Source organism: Crinia signifera, chromosome 1, assembly GCF_055691185.1.
Source record: "Crinia signifera chromosome 1, ASM5569118v1, whole genome shotgun sequence".
NCBI classification, from domain to species: Eukaryota; Metazoa; Chordata; class Amphibia; order Anura; family Myobatrachidae; genus Crinia; species Crinia signifera.
Genome location: NC_139217.1, coordinates 267328106 through 267344258, shown reverse-complemented (window position 1 = coordinate 267344258; position 16153 = coordinate 267328106). Strand labels below are relative to the sequence as shown.

General features: G+C 42.5%; 1 protein-coding gene across 2 annotated transcripts in view; it reads left to right on the top strand.

Moving 5' to 3' along the window:
- GAK (cyclin G associated kinase) overlaps positions 1 to 16153 on the top strand; it is a 104583-nt gene that overhangs the window by 62232 nt on the left and 26198 nt on the right. Inside the window, exons 17-25 of one of the 2 annotated variants that reach the window (XM_083183291.1) lie at positions 1194 to 1311; positions 2358 to 2437; positions 7915 to 8108; positions 8531 to 8668; positions 9491 to 9976; positions 12217 to 12306; positions 13364 to 13525; positions 14951 to 15088; positions 15499 to 15624. In XM_083183291.1, the coding sequence (XP_083039417.1) occupies positions 1194 to 1311; positions 2358 to 2437; positions 7915 to 8108; positions 8531 to 8668; positions 9491 to 9976; positions 12217 to 12306; positions 13364 to 13525; positions 14951 to 15088; positions 15499 to 15624 (1532 nt within the window). The remainder of the gene's footprint in view (positions 1 to 1193; positions 1312 to 2357; positions 2438 to 7914; positions 8109 to 8530; positions 8669 to 9490; positions 9977 to 12216; positions 12307 to 13363; positions 13526 to 14950; positions 15089 to 15498; positions 15625 to 16153) is intronic. The other variant, XM_083183300.1, reaches the window with a different exon arrangement.

The window sequence follows — 16153 nt, the reverse complement described above, 5'->3', positions numbered from 1 at the left end:
CACGATCAACGTGAACCCGAAGCGTGGCGAGCGGCGGCGGTACGCGTCCTACGACCTTTTCATACCCCCACTATCCACGTCGGCGTGGAGTTGAGAATAGAATAGTGTGGCGAGCGCAGCGAGCCTCCGAGCCCGAAGCGTGGCGAGCGCAGCGAGCCCCACAAGGGGTTGCGGATACCTTCACAGGTAAACGCGTCCCTTCGCGGGCTTCACAGGTATCCTCGTCCGCTCGCCACGCTTCGGGCTCGGTGGCTCGCTGCGCTTGCCACACTATTCTATTCTCAACTCCACACCGACGTGGATAGTGGGGGTATGAAAAGGTCGTAGGACGCATACCGCCGCCCCTCGCGGGCTCGCTGCGCTCGCCACGCTTCGGGTTCACGTTGATCGTGGGGTGGCGTTAACAATTGTGGGGGCCATTTCACACTTCAGGGTGGCTATTTGGCCTCTGTGGGCCATTTAACATTGATTCCTATGGAAAAATCGTGTCAATTGAGGCATTGAACAGAGAAATCGGGTCAATTGAGAAATTTAACATTGGTCCCTATGGGAAATCGCGGGCATCGCGTCGGTCGCGTCGCACCCGATTTTTTAGTGCATTCAATGACCGCGATATCCTATCTGTCCTATCTAGTGGCGCCATGAAAGTAAAGAAGTACCAAAATATTTTTCCATGAAGAGAGCAAAAATAGGCATTCCCGGTTGTATATATACTTGTGTTATGGTCTTTTGGGCTGCACTCCGGGCAATTAGGAGATTCAAATAACCAGCCAACATTTGCTGGCACACGGCAAAATCCCCAGTATAATTCATTCGTAGGTAAAGACTACAAAATCATCCACATGCTCTAGAGCAGGGTGGCCAACTCCAATCCTCAAGAGCCACAGTTTCCAGGCCTCATCACAGAATCACAAGTAACGTAATAGCTCCACCTGTGGATCTTTTCAAATGTGTCAGTGAGTAATGAGTGCAGCTGTGCAGCAGCTAGGTGGTCAGGAAAACGTGAACTGTTGGTAGCTATCGAGGACTGGAGTTGGCTGCTCCTGCTCTATAGCAAATTTTCTGGCCTGATTACAGTATGTTGCATAATTTAATCACCTTTTCATCCAGTGAGTGCATGAGGTTTCCCTTGTATTGAACATTGTAAAGCTGATTGAATGAAGACACTCCTTTTCTTTATTTTTATTTTTTAGGGACTTCAGAGTTGAAGAAGCGAGAGCTGAAATTCCTTTAGATGTTACAGTACAGGGCGATGTCTTAATTGTCATTTATCATGCAAGGTCTACACTGGGTGGCAGGCTGCAAGCTAAGGTACTTATTATATTTCTATAGAATTGTAGAAATGAGTGATCTCAAAGGGGATGCGGTCGACCACTATTGGTGGACAGTCAAAATGGTCAACATGCATTAGCTCAACATGTTAAAGGGTCGACACAACCAATATGTCGCCATGGAAAAGGTTGCCATGTTGTTGTTTTTTTGTTTTTCCTGGGCATAGAGTGAGATTATATTAGTGTGCAGAGTGTAGTGAGACACTGTGCCCCAAGCATGGTGAGTGAAGCATTACACTTATACGTGTCCATATCGACTTATGTCTACATAGACATCCAAAAAAACATTAAAAACTCATGTCAACCTTTTTCATGTGTTGACCTATTGCTTGTGATGAGCTTTTGACCATGAGGACATTTTTCATGTGTCGGCCTATTGACTGTCGACCATATGGCCCATACCCTCTTAGAGATCCTCAGAGATAATACTCTAAATCAGGGATTCTCAAAGTTTTTTGCTCTGGGACCCCATCAGACAATAAAAATGATTACAGGACCCCAGCAAGTTACCTCAGACTGGCCGCCACATGTGCGGTCAGTGAATTGAAGTACCCGCTATTGTGACAGGGAGGCAGTGGGTAATGAGGGGATGGGAAAGGGGGATGGAAGGGGGAAGCAGTGGGTGTTTACTTAATGAGTTATCCCCTGTTCCCCCTTCCACAGACACCTTAATCTGATGGTTAGCAACATGGAGTCGTGACCCCATTCTGAGGTGTTCGGGACCCACTTTGGGATCAGGACCCACAGTTTGAGAACTGCTGCTCTAAATAATGGGAATATGCAATATCGGGAATTGCAAGCAAATATTGATATGATAGAAATTGTGCATTATTCTAAATAGAAGTAACTTTGATAATTGTAATGTATTGAGCTTGTTCTCTTCCTTGCATTTTGGGATATTTCTGTGGGTCCTTTGTGGTAACTCCAACACTACTGAAAATGACCAAGTAATTGCTTTTATAGTACATTAGCGGTTTTTCTCTTCATATTCTAAAAATTTTTTATGTGAATTATTTATGTTTTTAGATGACTTCAATGAAGATGTTCCAGATTCAGTTTCACACAGGATTTGTTCCTCGGAATGCCACAACGGTGAAGTTTTCTAAGTATGTAGTGGAATACATAGCAGTGTTTTATGTGGGTGATGTGGGATTACAAAGTAATGGAACATCTGAGTTGTTTATAGGGTTTGGACACTAATGTAGGGTACACACCAGGACGACCACCATCGTCCACGACTGATAGACGACCATGGGACGATTTCCCTTGGACTTCCCGGGAGCTCCCGGGCAGTCCCCAGGAAACAATTAGCAAAAATTTAGTTTTTTTGCGGAACGATCTAGATCCGATCCCGATGCGCCTGTGATGGTCGTTAAGACGGTCGGATCGCTGGTTTTTGTTTTTTTGCAAGAAACACATGCGACCGTCGTCAGATTGGCCTTTGAAATTTAAATGAAGGGGCTGGACTAGCTGAGGGGATAGGAATAGCAGCAGCCATTTTTAAACCAGTGTATTTCTGCTTTGTTACTAGTGAGGCTTGGTTTATACCTGCTGGACATAGCTATTTTACACATTACTTTGTTTTGCCTGCCATTACAAAGTGTCTTTTAACCCTGCACTATGGAGAATGCAGTGATGGGTCGTCACCAGCAAGATTACCTGCTCTATTATGCTGTGCTGAAGCTCAGGCGTCAGAGGGCCCAGCGCAGGAGAGCAAGATCATGCTGGACAAAGCAGTGGCTACTGCAGCGTCATACTCGTTCGCACATGCCACTGCTCAGGGACATCAGGGAAAATAACCTAGACGACTACCGGAACTTTTTGCGGATGGATGATGCCACCTTCCAGGAATTGCTGCTTCTGGTGACTCCCCACATTGAGAAGCAGGATACCAAGTATCGCATGGCTATCCCTGCTGAGGAACGGCTGGTGGTGACCCTGAGGTTTCTGGCGACAGTACGGTCTCTTGCTGACCTGAAGTTTGGATCCCTCATCTCCCCACAAGCTTTGGGCCTCATCATCCCGGAGACCTGCAAAGCCATTGTGAAGGTGCTGCAGTACCAGTATTGCAAGGTAAGGATGAAAAATACACTGTACACTTTATTGTGCAAACAAAATTGTTTTATTTATAATTTAGGCCTAGGACAGAAACAGGTTTTTTAGGCCTTTCATATGTAAAACGTGTAAATATATATACAAATATAGATTTATTGTGTCAACACAAATATATTATAATACCATATAAAATATATTTTACAAAAAAACACACTACTATATATAAACATTTAAGTATGACCCAGTTTAAACTTTCCCAATAAGTACGGGCTACTGTGTGGCAGAGGATGTCTGCCGCAGATATGTAAAGGCTGCGGCACACATGGCGCATGGCGCAGATGCAATGGTCCCGTCCCCATTGATGTGCGTCATACGCCATGTGAGCAGTGGCCTTCACATATCTGCAGCTGAGACCATGTCTGTCGCACAGTACCCCATACTATTGGCAAAGAAAAAAGGGCAATAATTTGAGTTTGCTCTCCAGATTGAGGAGAATCCTGTTCTCCCTTTGGTAATGCAGGTACAGGTAGCAGCATATACGTAGAAAACCAAGAAAAAAAAGACACTCTGGTAACTTATGAAACAGGCCCTTACAACAGTAGGGATAAGGTACTGTGTGGCAGAGGAGGTCTGCCGCAGATATGTAAAGGCTGCGGCCCGCATGGCGCAGATGCAATGGTCCTGGCCCCATTGATGTGCGCCATACGCCATGTGAGCAGTGGCCTTCACATATCTGCAGCTGAGACCATGTCGATGGCAAATGACAAAATAGCCTATATTTTAAGACAGACCCTTAAAAACAGGAGACTCCGGATCTTCTATCAGTAAAGAACTGTAGAATTGACGGTACTTGGTGGGTTGAGAAGGCTGTGTGGGTGTCGACTGGGTGTGTGTTGAAAGTGTGCTCGACTGGCCTGGTACGGTGGCAGGCAGAGTAGCCACTGGTGATTCTAATGACAGTGGTGTTTCTGGTGCACTACCCATGCCAACTATTTTAGTGCCACTGCTGAGATACCCTAAACTGTCATTATACACCAACTCCATGCATAACTTTTCAAAAGTCAGTTGCTGGTCCGGAGCCATGTTGCGAACACACTCTGCCACATAAGTAGTTGTCATGTTTGTCCGGGTTTCTTTGCAGGACATCATAAATTCTTCATCTGCTGCTGCTTCTCCTTTTTTTCCTTTGCCACGCATTTTTTTTGCACGGGGGAGTGGTGGAGTGGGTTCCAGGGTGGGTGCCGGAGTAGGACCTTCGTTTAATGTACATGCATTATCTGATAGCGCAGACAGGTCCGGGGTTGGAGGTGGGTCGTCAGCAAGCTGTAAAAAAATTGAACAACACGTTTACTAATCAATTCTATTTACTTCTAATTTCAGTTCCCTACCAGCGTGAATGAATAGAAAGTCATCGCAGAGGAGTTTGAACAGTGATGGAATTTCCCAAATTGCGGTGGAGCCATTGATGGGAAACATGTCCGCATAGCCCAGCCTATCAATAGTGGTTCCTACTACTTTAATTACAAGGGCTATTTTAGCATTGTACTAATGGCTGTGGTTAATGCGAACTATGAGTTTATCTTCCTGGATGTGGGAAGGAATGGCCGTGCATCGGATGGTGGCACTTTCAAGGACAAAAAGTTCTACGAAAGGCTCACAGCTAACACTCTTCACTTGCCGTCTGTCCAGGAAACTAAACAGGGGCTTAACTTTGTATTTGTGGCGGACAAGGCTTTTGGCCTGCACGAGCACGTCATGAAGCCATATGCGCAGAGGGGCCTGAACCATGACAAAAGGATCTTCAACTACAGGCTATCCAGGGCACGGCGTGTTGTGGAAAATGCTTTTGGAATCCTGGCTAGCCGGTTTCGCATTTTCCACACTGCCATTAACCTGAGGGTGGACAAAATTGAATGGGTTGTCACTGCGTCCTGTGTCTTGCATAATTTACTACGCAGAAAAGCCACACAGCAAAGGGCTACAGGCACAGCACTCCAAGAAGACCAAGATCTGCCAGAGGAGGTAGTGCAGATATCCTCCTTGCAAACCCCAACACAACACTTCACAGGGAGTGCACGAGCCAAACAGGTGAGGGAAGAGTACATGGCCTACTTTAATGGAGAGGGGGCTGTGGATTGGCAGGAGGAATCAATTAGATAGCCAACAAACTAGACTCACCAATACAGACTGCGAATTATCCTCCTCATGCGCCGTGACTTCTTGGTTATTATGTTCGACCATCAGGACTACTCCTGTCCTCATCGACACCTTGCTGAGGGTGAACGTCAACCTGTCGTAGTACCAGAGCGATGTTTGATACATCTCGTCGACTCCAGCACCAGACTTCTTTGCAGCCTCCACCTTCTTGTGTTCTTTCAAGAAAACAGTCCGGAGATTCTGGATGCGTTTCCGCACCCATTCTACGTTGGCCTCTGGGTGAAATGGGAGACTGTAGCGAGAAAAGTCCTCCAAGGCTTGATTTCTTTTCATTTTATTTGAATACTCCTTGGACTTGGTTCGCCACAGGCATTCATGGGAACGACACTTCTCTATGAAACCTTCCAAAAATTCCTGTTCTTTCGCGTTAGACATTGGGACTGTAAAAAGATAAAACCATTCGTTATTATATTCATAGCCATGTTTTGTTTCATATTTACATTTTTATAGTTATAGTTATCAATTTACCTAGTTCATATGGTGATAGTAGTGATAGGAAGTAAAGAACAGACAGCGGCACTCGTAGGTTTTTTCAAAAATATATTCAAAATGTGACCATAAACCAACGTTTCGGGGACTAGCCCCTTTGTCAAGGTGTAGGTAGAACGTGCTACCTACACCTTGACAAAGGGGCTAGTCCCCGAAACGTTGGTTTATGGTCACATTTTGAATATATTTTTGAAAAAACCTACGAGTGCCGCTGTCTGTTCTATATATATATATATATATATATCACACACACACACACATGGCCCACCCGAGCAAACAGTGACATGGGCCCTTATTCTGGTCGGTGCGGTAATATCCGCGTGCATTCGTGCCGCCGATGTTTTGTCTCTGCGCATGAGCGGGCCGTACGGACAAATCCCGCATGAAATGTGAACACTCCGAACAGGGGGTGGAGAGGGGCGTGAAGGGCTATTTGGGCTCATTACCATATGCATACGCCCCGCGTTTCATGGGCGTTCCCATGCAAACGCTGGGCGTACGTATGGTAATGCGGCCGTGACGATGCGGGGAATGATGGGGGAGGTTCCCTGAGATGGAGGAGGCGTATTCCGTGAAAAATACACGTGCGGCCCGTTCGGCCAGCTTATTACCGCATACGGACGGAGTTGGCGATCCGTATGGAAGGCGCGCACGCACGGTCCTGGCCGCATAATCTGATCCGGCCGCACAGATCAGAATAAGGGCCATAGTCAGGTGCCTGGTTGACAAACTAGTGCTCTGTACAGACTATATACATTGGTGGCAACAGTGGGCATGCATAGGAGATCATTGGGAGTGCAAACATACCAGGTTGTTGTTCTGGGAGATGAGACAAGAAGGAGAGTCCAACTGCTGCGCCAGCACTGTTTTTGCTATGTGGAAAAACATGGCGCCGGGGGGAGTGTTTAGGAAATGCCAGTCAAATAGGCTGGATCAAACAACGGACGCACCGACGGACGGCAGCAAAAAACACTCACGATCTGCATGCGATTGACGGTCGGTCGGCCTGGGATTGACGGATCCTACCTGCAGCATGTAGGACCAAAGATGTGACCAAACGAGTGGCGTGTACGCGCATCGGATCGGAATCGGATCAAATAAATGACAAAAACGCACAAAAGTACATACAATCTGCATACAACCGGTCGGAATTGGATCTAAATTGACAGGATCGGGCCCTAGTCGTCCTGGTGTGTACCCAGCATAAAAGCAGAACATTTAAGTGCGATAGAGGGTTGTCCCCAAAAGAAAAAAAAAAATTCACTTATAAACCATTGATGTCATTAATTGCATCACAAAAATCTTTCTCTGGCTAAATACAAAATAACAATGTGTTGTGATGGTACTTCTGTATGAGGTGGTGCGGACAAGTTCTTAGTAAACCGAATTAGTGCTTAGCTTGTTCTTACAGTGCTGCTATGTCTTGCAATGTTTTATGAAACTGTGTCTGAGCTGATGTGACTTTTAGTGTTGTACTTCTTTTTTTTTTTTTACGGACGTTTGCTGCTTAAATATTTTCTTTATTAACTTTGTGCTTGTACTCGTTGACCCTGTTCTTCCCCGGAGGCTGCCTCATTTCCTGCTGTTTTGTTCTCTCTTGTGTCTGAAACAATCGTAGTTTGCACAAGTGTTTTCTTTTCTTTTTATATCAAAGCATTCTGTAACCTTGTATGACTTTTATATACTGTAACATAGATAAAAAGAATTGCAACTATCCACCAAGAAAAACAAAATCTTTATCTTGTTGCATAATTGGACTATCACCTCTTTGTCGGTTGAAAATCTCATGCCTAGCTAGTTTTAAGGCTTATCCTTATTGTAGGTATGATCTGGACGCATGTGACATACAAGAAAAATACCCTGATTTGTTTCAAGTGAACCTGGATGTGGAAGTTTCTCCTCGAGACCGGCCTTCAAACGTCACTCCACCGTGGGAAAATCTCAACACGAAGCGGTTAACTCCTAAGATACTCTTTTCAAGTAGAGAGGAACAACAGGACATGCTGTCTAAATTTGGTAATACTTTGGGTTTAAGGTTTAATTGGCACATTGATTGCATGAGGGGAGGCTTGGAGTAAGATATTATGTTAACGTCGAGGCGGAATGTAAAAATGGCACAGAACCAGAAATCGACTGGTTAAAGGCATTAGGGGTAAATTTAGAAATTGTTTTGAAACAAATATTTTTGTGTACAGAACCACACACGAATTAGATACATTGATTTTGTTATGTCGGAATCATGCAGCGATATTGTGAGATTGAAAATAAAATTGAATTGATTTATTTATTGTTCCAAAGCGTGGTACTGTAAAATAATAGCTTTAGTTCCTAATCCAACATCAGCTTTATTTGTTTAAAACATCCAGTACACAAAAATGTTTAACAGTTATTTTGAACAAGCTTGTACCAAATTATTTTAATTGATGTTTTTCTTGCAGGTAAACCGGAATTACCGCGACTGCCAGGATCCACTGCACAGTACGAGGAAGAAATCTCCCCAGTAGAACATTCTCCAGAACCACCAAACTCTGACGCAGGAACAAAAAATAACTTCTTCCAAACTCTTGAATGGCAGGGTACTATTACCGATATTTCTTAATTAGTTTTAACACCCTGTAATTTGGCTCATTAGCCTTCTGACTGATGTTAGTTTGTGAACATTTCATTTAAATTTTACTGGTTTTTGCACATTACTTGTATTTGAATTATCTTTGTTTGGGTGGCTGTGTATGTGTGCTATTGTCACTGATGTGCTAGATGATATTTACTATTAACCCTAACAGGTCTTTATGAGATAATGCAGACTGAGCATTTTAACTAGCATCTGTATCTGTTGCTTAGAAATACTTACTTAGTTTCCCAATATAGTTTTTTAAATTAATCAACAGTTGATGATTATTATAGTCAGCAATAGGCAGACATTATATGCCATATAAATGTAGGGGGTTTTGTCTGACACTGTCCCCATATGTTGTGTTCACAAGCTTCTAACTTTAACCACATTTAGGGGGTATGCAATTACCCACGATAATTGATCACAGTTAATTTCTTTACAGGAAGCTATCTAATTATCCCGAGCCGCTGTTTATTTGGGATTATGTTTCTAATGCCTCTGGCAGGTAAAACAAATCCCCCAGAGCAGCGCTGTTTTCGGGTGAGAACGGAGCCATTTGCTCTGAAAAATACAAAGGTTTCATTGAGACCTAATAGGATAGCCCGGGAAAGAAACATCAGGATAAGTCTCGAAAAATAGACTTTTTTTGCTTCTGATGTTTTTTCTCCTGTAATTGAATACTCCCCTTAGAGTATATTTGTTTCTCGCTATTTTTATTTTGTACGCTTTTACTTGTCATCTTTTAGTAAAATATATGAAATTGTCATGATTCCTGATTTTTCAGATCAAATAGAAGGAAGAGATGTTCAGGAATGTTCTTCTAGAGAAGATCACAATGAAGGCACAAGTGACAACAAAAGTGAACCATCTGATGAAGAGTGCTACAACTTTTCACAAGTGCACAGTGCACTGGAAAATGAAGAGAGAGGGTCAGACATCACCGCAAATGAAACTAAAGATAAACTGTTTGAAGATGATTATGGTGCAGATGCCCCAACGTATAAAGAAGAAGATGAAGCAGATTTGTTGGGACTGAATTCAACATCTGTAACCATAGATGACAGTACTGTTTCCTCAGAAATAAAGAATGCTTCCAGTAATGCAGCTTTATTAGATAATCTGTTCACGGACAATTTGTTTTCTGATGAAATAAGAGCTGATTTCAAAACGGATAATTTACTGGGATCTGAAAGGGACTATTTTTTCAGTGGACCTACTGAACTGTCTGTGGAATCAGGCTCATCGTTTGATGCCCCGCTTTCTACTTCTGGTACTCTATATTTTATACTTACTAATTTATATATTGTTAAAATTGAAATTCCTAATAGTAAAAAGGGAAATATTTTAGTTATCGTGTACAGTGAATATTCTCTAGAATATGTGATTTACAATTGATATACTGACATTTCCTAGTTCCTACTCTTTTGTGCATGAAGAGGTGTGCACACAGTGAGATTTTGGCAGGAGATTTTGACTAGATAGTCAAATCTCCTAGAACAGGGGTGGCCAACCGGTCAGAGGTAAAGAGCCAAAAAATATCGGTAGTCAAGCTAAAGAGTCAATATCATGCGCGCGCCGTAGGCGCATGCGCCAAAAAAAGGTCCGTAGTCTATTTTGACCCCTTGGGTGGGTGTGATACAAATATGCCTCCAATAGTGGAGTGCCATATATACATATGCCCCCAATAGTGCCAGATACACATATGCTCTCAATGGTGCCAGGTATGCACCACACAGTGCCGGGTATGCCCCTACGGTGCCGGAAATCTGGTATGCCCCCACAGTGCCACAAACTGCTATGCCCCCACAGTGCCACAAACTGCTATGCCCCCACAGTGCCACAAACTGCTATGCCCCCACAGTGCCACAAACTGCTATGCCCCCACAGTGCCACAAACTGCTATGCCCCCACAGTGCCACAAACTGCTATACCCCCACAGTACAAATTTCCCAGCAGCAGCACTCACCGTGTTTGCTGCTGCTGCCGGGCGGGGAGAGGACAGTCTGGCGTCCCCCTGCAGTCCTCCTGTCATGTCACTGATGGAAGGAGAGCACAGCACGCCGCGCGTCTCCTTCCCCCTCACTTCCCTGTGACTGGGCCGTCCACCAATAAAAGCTCGCTGGCCGGCTCCTGATTGGCTGCTGGCCCACGAGCTCTGATTAGCGGACGGCCCAGTCACAAGGATGCACAGTAAGGGGTAGGAGAGATGCGCGATGCGCGCTTTCCTCCCCTTTAAAAGGAGAAGGGATTCAGGGAACTGGCAGCAGGGGGGACTGGGACGGATGGTGGGCGGCAGGCAGCAGTGGGATCAGGAGCCGCACTTTACAAGGGGGAGAGCCGCATGAGGCTCAAGAGCCTCGCGTTGGCCACCACTGTCCTAGAAGGTTAGTTAAAAACTCCTTATTTTTTCTCCTGCTTAATGTGTAGCATAGATTGCTTAATATAGATTGACTTTGCAGGCAAGGCATTTGGACTAGATCATAGACTATCATTACTTAGACAAAATCACTTAGTCAAATACTCCAGTGCGTCTAGCCAAAATCTCTCAAAATTGCTTAGTCAAAATTGTCCACTAGCCGATATCTCGGGCAGGCTCTGTGCCCCACCATTCCTGGAATTTAACTTACATTGGTATCCGTGCCCTGTGTGATGGCGCAGAGCCAGATTAATGGCACATCCCTATCTCACTGCATGCACTGTTCACCACTAGATACTGTACATGCTAGCAGGACAAGAAGCTGTGTAGACTGCAGAGACATGCTAATGAGCTCTCCAAGTTCTTACTTGTTTACAGGGATAAAAGATTGATTACAGCAATAGGGTGCTTGAGCTTGATCAAACTGACTGGAAAATGAAGACTGTATATAGTGCCTAAGACTCAGCATGAACTTTTTGAAGCTATCCAGAACCATGCTACGCTATAATTTATAGATGAGCGGTGCAGTTTTCATCTGGTCTTTGTACCTTGAAGCGGTACATGTGAAGGATTTTAAACATGGCTATGGGACCCACAACAGTAGAAATGATGATGAAAGTATCTGCATTATAGTAGTAGTAAACAGGTCATTGTCTGTGGAAAATAGTTTTGTTTTTGTTGAAATTGTTGTGATTTTTTTTTTTTTTTTTTTTTTTGAGGGCATTACTTTTTTTCTATCCAAAAATGTTTGTATAGCGACCAATATAAACCAATGTCACTTTGGTGTAATTGTTGGGGATGCCAGTGTTTGTTCAATGGTATATAAAGACATTGGGGGAATTACAGTGTATGGTAGCTTTGCCAGTACTGTAACGCTCATGTGAACATTTTATTAGTATGTCCGTGGTGTATTTTAGTTGTCTTGCCATTTTGCAGTTTTTATCTTTTTTTCAGACTTGTGGATCATTTAAATCACAGAGGAGATAAGTAATTAGTTTATAAGTGCTCGGTTATGATTATTGCATAGACACAAAATGTGTTTTAGACCCTAGAAAATAAATATTATAAATCTAAATTTTCTTTACTTTCCTCAGACAATCCTAATGTTATGAATTTGAAAAACAGAGCACAGTTCACAGTGGAAAAAGATGACTTGTTTATTGGCCTGGAGTCATACGTATTTTGTAAGCTTAAGGGTTTGATGCTGTTGTATTGTTTATCATGTCATTTTGCATATGGAATTCTGGAGACCTTCACTTTTGCATAGGACACCAAAATGGCTACGTAATTGTACCTAAGGCTTTCCGCTTATTTTTGTAATTGTATCACTTGACAAGGTCTGCTTTGTGTATAAACATATTTGTATGCTAAATGTAATGCAAGAATATTTCCCCTAATTATTATATCGAAATAGGTGAAACATGGGTTTGTATATCGATTTAGCATTAACCATAATAAGTGTCAAATCCTAAAAAATACAAATTCATAAAAACAAAAAGTAGTTCTTAAAATGGAACTTGCATAGCTCTGCTGCAAAAACTAACTGGCCAAAAGCCTCATGAGTAATCCAGAAAGTGAAGATCATTTGCACATTCCTGTCATGCAGGCCCGTTTCCGGCCCCAGTTTGTAGCCTGGCAGTCTCCCTTACCTGTTTTGTAAATGCTCGGGGACTGATATGTTGGCAATGTTGTGCCTTGTTAAAATGGACCCTGCAATACAAAATTCCTCTTGAGGAAGATATACCAAGGAGCCCATCACTTCTTACTGGGGTTTTCATTAGTTCAGACCTTTCTCACATTGATTTTCACTCAAGCTTAGAGAGTTCATTGGCAGAAATGTTATGGAACTGAATTGAAGCTAGCAGTCAACAATTCAATAGACTGGAGACTGCTGAGTACAACAAAGCTTATACTAAGGGTTTATTATGTGGAGAAATGAAAAATAAATCCCAGGGTGCTTTTGTGTTATATGTCCAAATAATCTTTATTTTCTGGATTACCCTCTGATAATGCAGCAGACTTTATTTCTGGTATCTGTGTTTCTGTGGTCCATTACCAGACATATTTAATTTGTTTGCTTGAACAAGTCCTTTTGCAACTTTTACTAACATTGCTCCTTCTTCCTGGCCTCCTGTGCTTTTTTGTCATCAGGCGGAGTTGTTCTGCACTGGATACGATTGGAAGGTTTCGCGTAAAGTTTTTATTAACATTTCTTACTTATATTATCGTTTTTGTCAACAGATCCCTTCGATCTATTTCCAGCAACTGCATCAGAAAATAAGTCGGGTGGCCCTGATTTGTTTGAAGGTCTGATCAGCCCACACTCTGCATCCACCCCGAATGTGTATCCAGGTGCACAAAGTGCTCCACCTCCTGCTTCCAATGTGGACTTCTTAAACCTTGGTAAGGTGCTTTCCTTTTTGTCAGTAAAGTATTGTAAAATTCATAATAACATATTATAAATGAATTGTACATATAAGCAATATAGTATACTCAGGGCAGTTTCTAGACAATTTGGCTCTCAGTTTGAGCAGTAGAAAGTGACAACTGCCCCATAGACATTTTCAAATTGAAAACTTTGCTGGTCTCCAAAAATGTGGTGTGACCTTGCTGCACTAGGCATAGTCTTTTAGAGAGAAAAAAACTACTTTGCACCCACAGATATTGGCCACCACAGGAATAAAAAACCTGATTCATGCCTTGTATGTATGTAATTTTTCCACCTAGTAACGCCCCTTACACATTATGCCACACACGTAATGCTCCTTACACATTATGCCCCACACAGAAATGCTCCTTTCAACATCAAGTGTCTCTTTCAACTTATTATGCCAGACATAATAGTTCTTCTTGCACTATATTATGCCCAACACAGAAATGCCCCTTGCCCCATATTATAACCTTCACAGTAATGCCCCTGACACCATAATTTGCCACACTTTAACTTGGTGTATGGGCACTTCACATTCCCTGCTTCTCAACAGGATGTCAACTTCCAGCTCTGCCTGAAACACCAGTGTCCACAGAAGGATCAGGTCTTGCACTGGCATTCTGCAGAGTATCAGAATTCTAGTCATAATACAATAAAAGCAGCATTTGGAACATCCACACTCAAACTGCTCGGCTCATTATCAGAGGTTTCTTTGAGAACGTTTCTCTATATATTAACTCAAAAATGAAATAACGACAGTTGATACAGTAATAACAGTTGTCACAGCAATGCTTTCTGTATACAACACAATATTAAGGAAGTATACTTTGCTATATAGGATGGATATTTCCACATTTAAAGGCAGATGCAGAATTTAAGTCTGTTTTGCAGACAGATCTTTCATTTTTTGGCACTACACAATCCAGTCACCTGTTGAATAGAGGCATAGGCTGAGTTGTGCATACACAAAGTTACCTCTGATTTCGGATAGATTTAATGTATGTTCTATTTGGCTATTGTAAGTGCATGCTGGTGGTGATGAGGGACAGCCTGAGCTCTGCACAACAGGTGAATATTTGCATTTAGTGTTTATATACAGTGCAAGGACAGATTTGCCCATTTTACAGTCCTCGATTTGTTGAAAGTGTTGCCCCAAATCTGTAGGCAGGTAGTGGAATGAGTTTGTTTTGCTAAACCAATGTTGATGGGATTTCAGCCTGCAACTTCATTAGGAAATGGACTATTGATTCAGCCTATAACATGCATTCCTCCTCCGTGTAAGGACTTCAGCTCATCTTTAACTTCTGTCAGTTGGCAGCATAGATAACTGTTCTATGTAGCGTTCCATTGGTTACTGGTAATCTGATAAATGCTGATTAATATTCTCTATATTTCAGATCATTTCCCAACCCCACAGTCAAAAATTGTTTCTTCTGCCAGCAACCCAGATCTGCTGGGAGGATGGAATTCATGGGAAGAGAATTCTAAAAGCAGCAATCTGTTTCTTCCTAAACCCACTAAACCAGCTTCTGAAGGTATGTTTTATCCCTTGAGAAAATCGTTTAGTAGATCTATGTTTTACAACAGGTTCTTTGTGCAGAGAACACTTCAATATCAATCAATAGGTCTGTTTTCTTCAAAATAAACAATTTACCATATTTTCCTCTAATAGACATCTTAATGGAATTGTTACTTTTATTTGGCCCTTATGAGAAGTTTTGGTACTTATGTATTATCTGGGCTCCCATGTTAAATGCACCCCATTTTTTCATACCACTACTAACCAACTACGCATGGAGTTGATTTTATATAGTGTGGCGAGCCCCGCGAGGGGACGCGGTCTCATAAGAAAAACGGGAGCCCAGATATTACATAAGTACCGAAGTTTTTACTTGTGTATGTGCATAGTGTCGTGATATTCAGCTTATGTCCCTTAAAATCCTAGGTCCAGCCTTTAATTCCAGTAGCCAAATGAGTACATCTTCAAGTTCATCATTTAGTCAAGCAAAATCCTCCAGTTTTGACCCATTTGCTGATCTTGACAATCTCGGTTCTTCATTCCAGAATAAAGGTAATGTATAGTGTTTTGTACTCATGTAGCTAATGGAAACCATCTGCTCCGATCAGAAAAAGTTGTAATATCATAATAACCAGCTGTCAAATAGACAATGGGCAGTATTCAATGTGGATAATTCGCCCTGTTTCACGGCGAATTTGTGCTATTTTCGCGTTGGAAGGTGATTTTTTTGGGGTCAGAAAGCGAATCACCCTATTCAACGTGCACTTCTCGCCGTCTTTCTAAGTGATTTTGGCCGTGTAGCAAATCGCCATCTTTTCATGGTGAAGTGGAAAGTTAACTTTTAAAATAAAGTTGTTGTTGTTTTACATTTGGTGTCAAAAAATCTGGAATTTTTTTCATGTGCTTATAGCACATGAATATATATATTTAATTTAAAAATATATTTTATTTTTTTAGACAGAGCAGCCAGCAGGGGGCCGGGAGCCAAGAGCCACTTCATATTCATATATTCACTGCACCTGATCATTACATATGCACGATCGGGTGCAGTGAATACCTGGTCCCCTGTTGGCTATCCCGG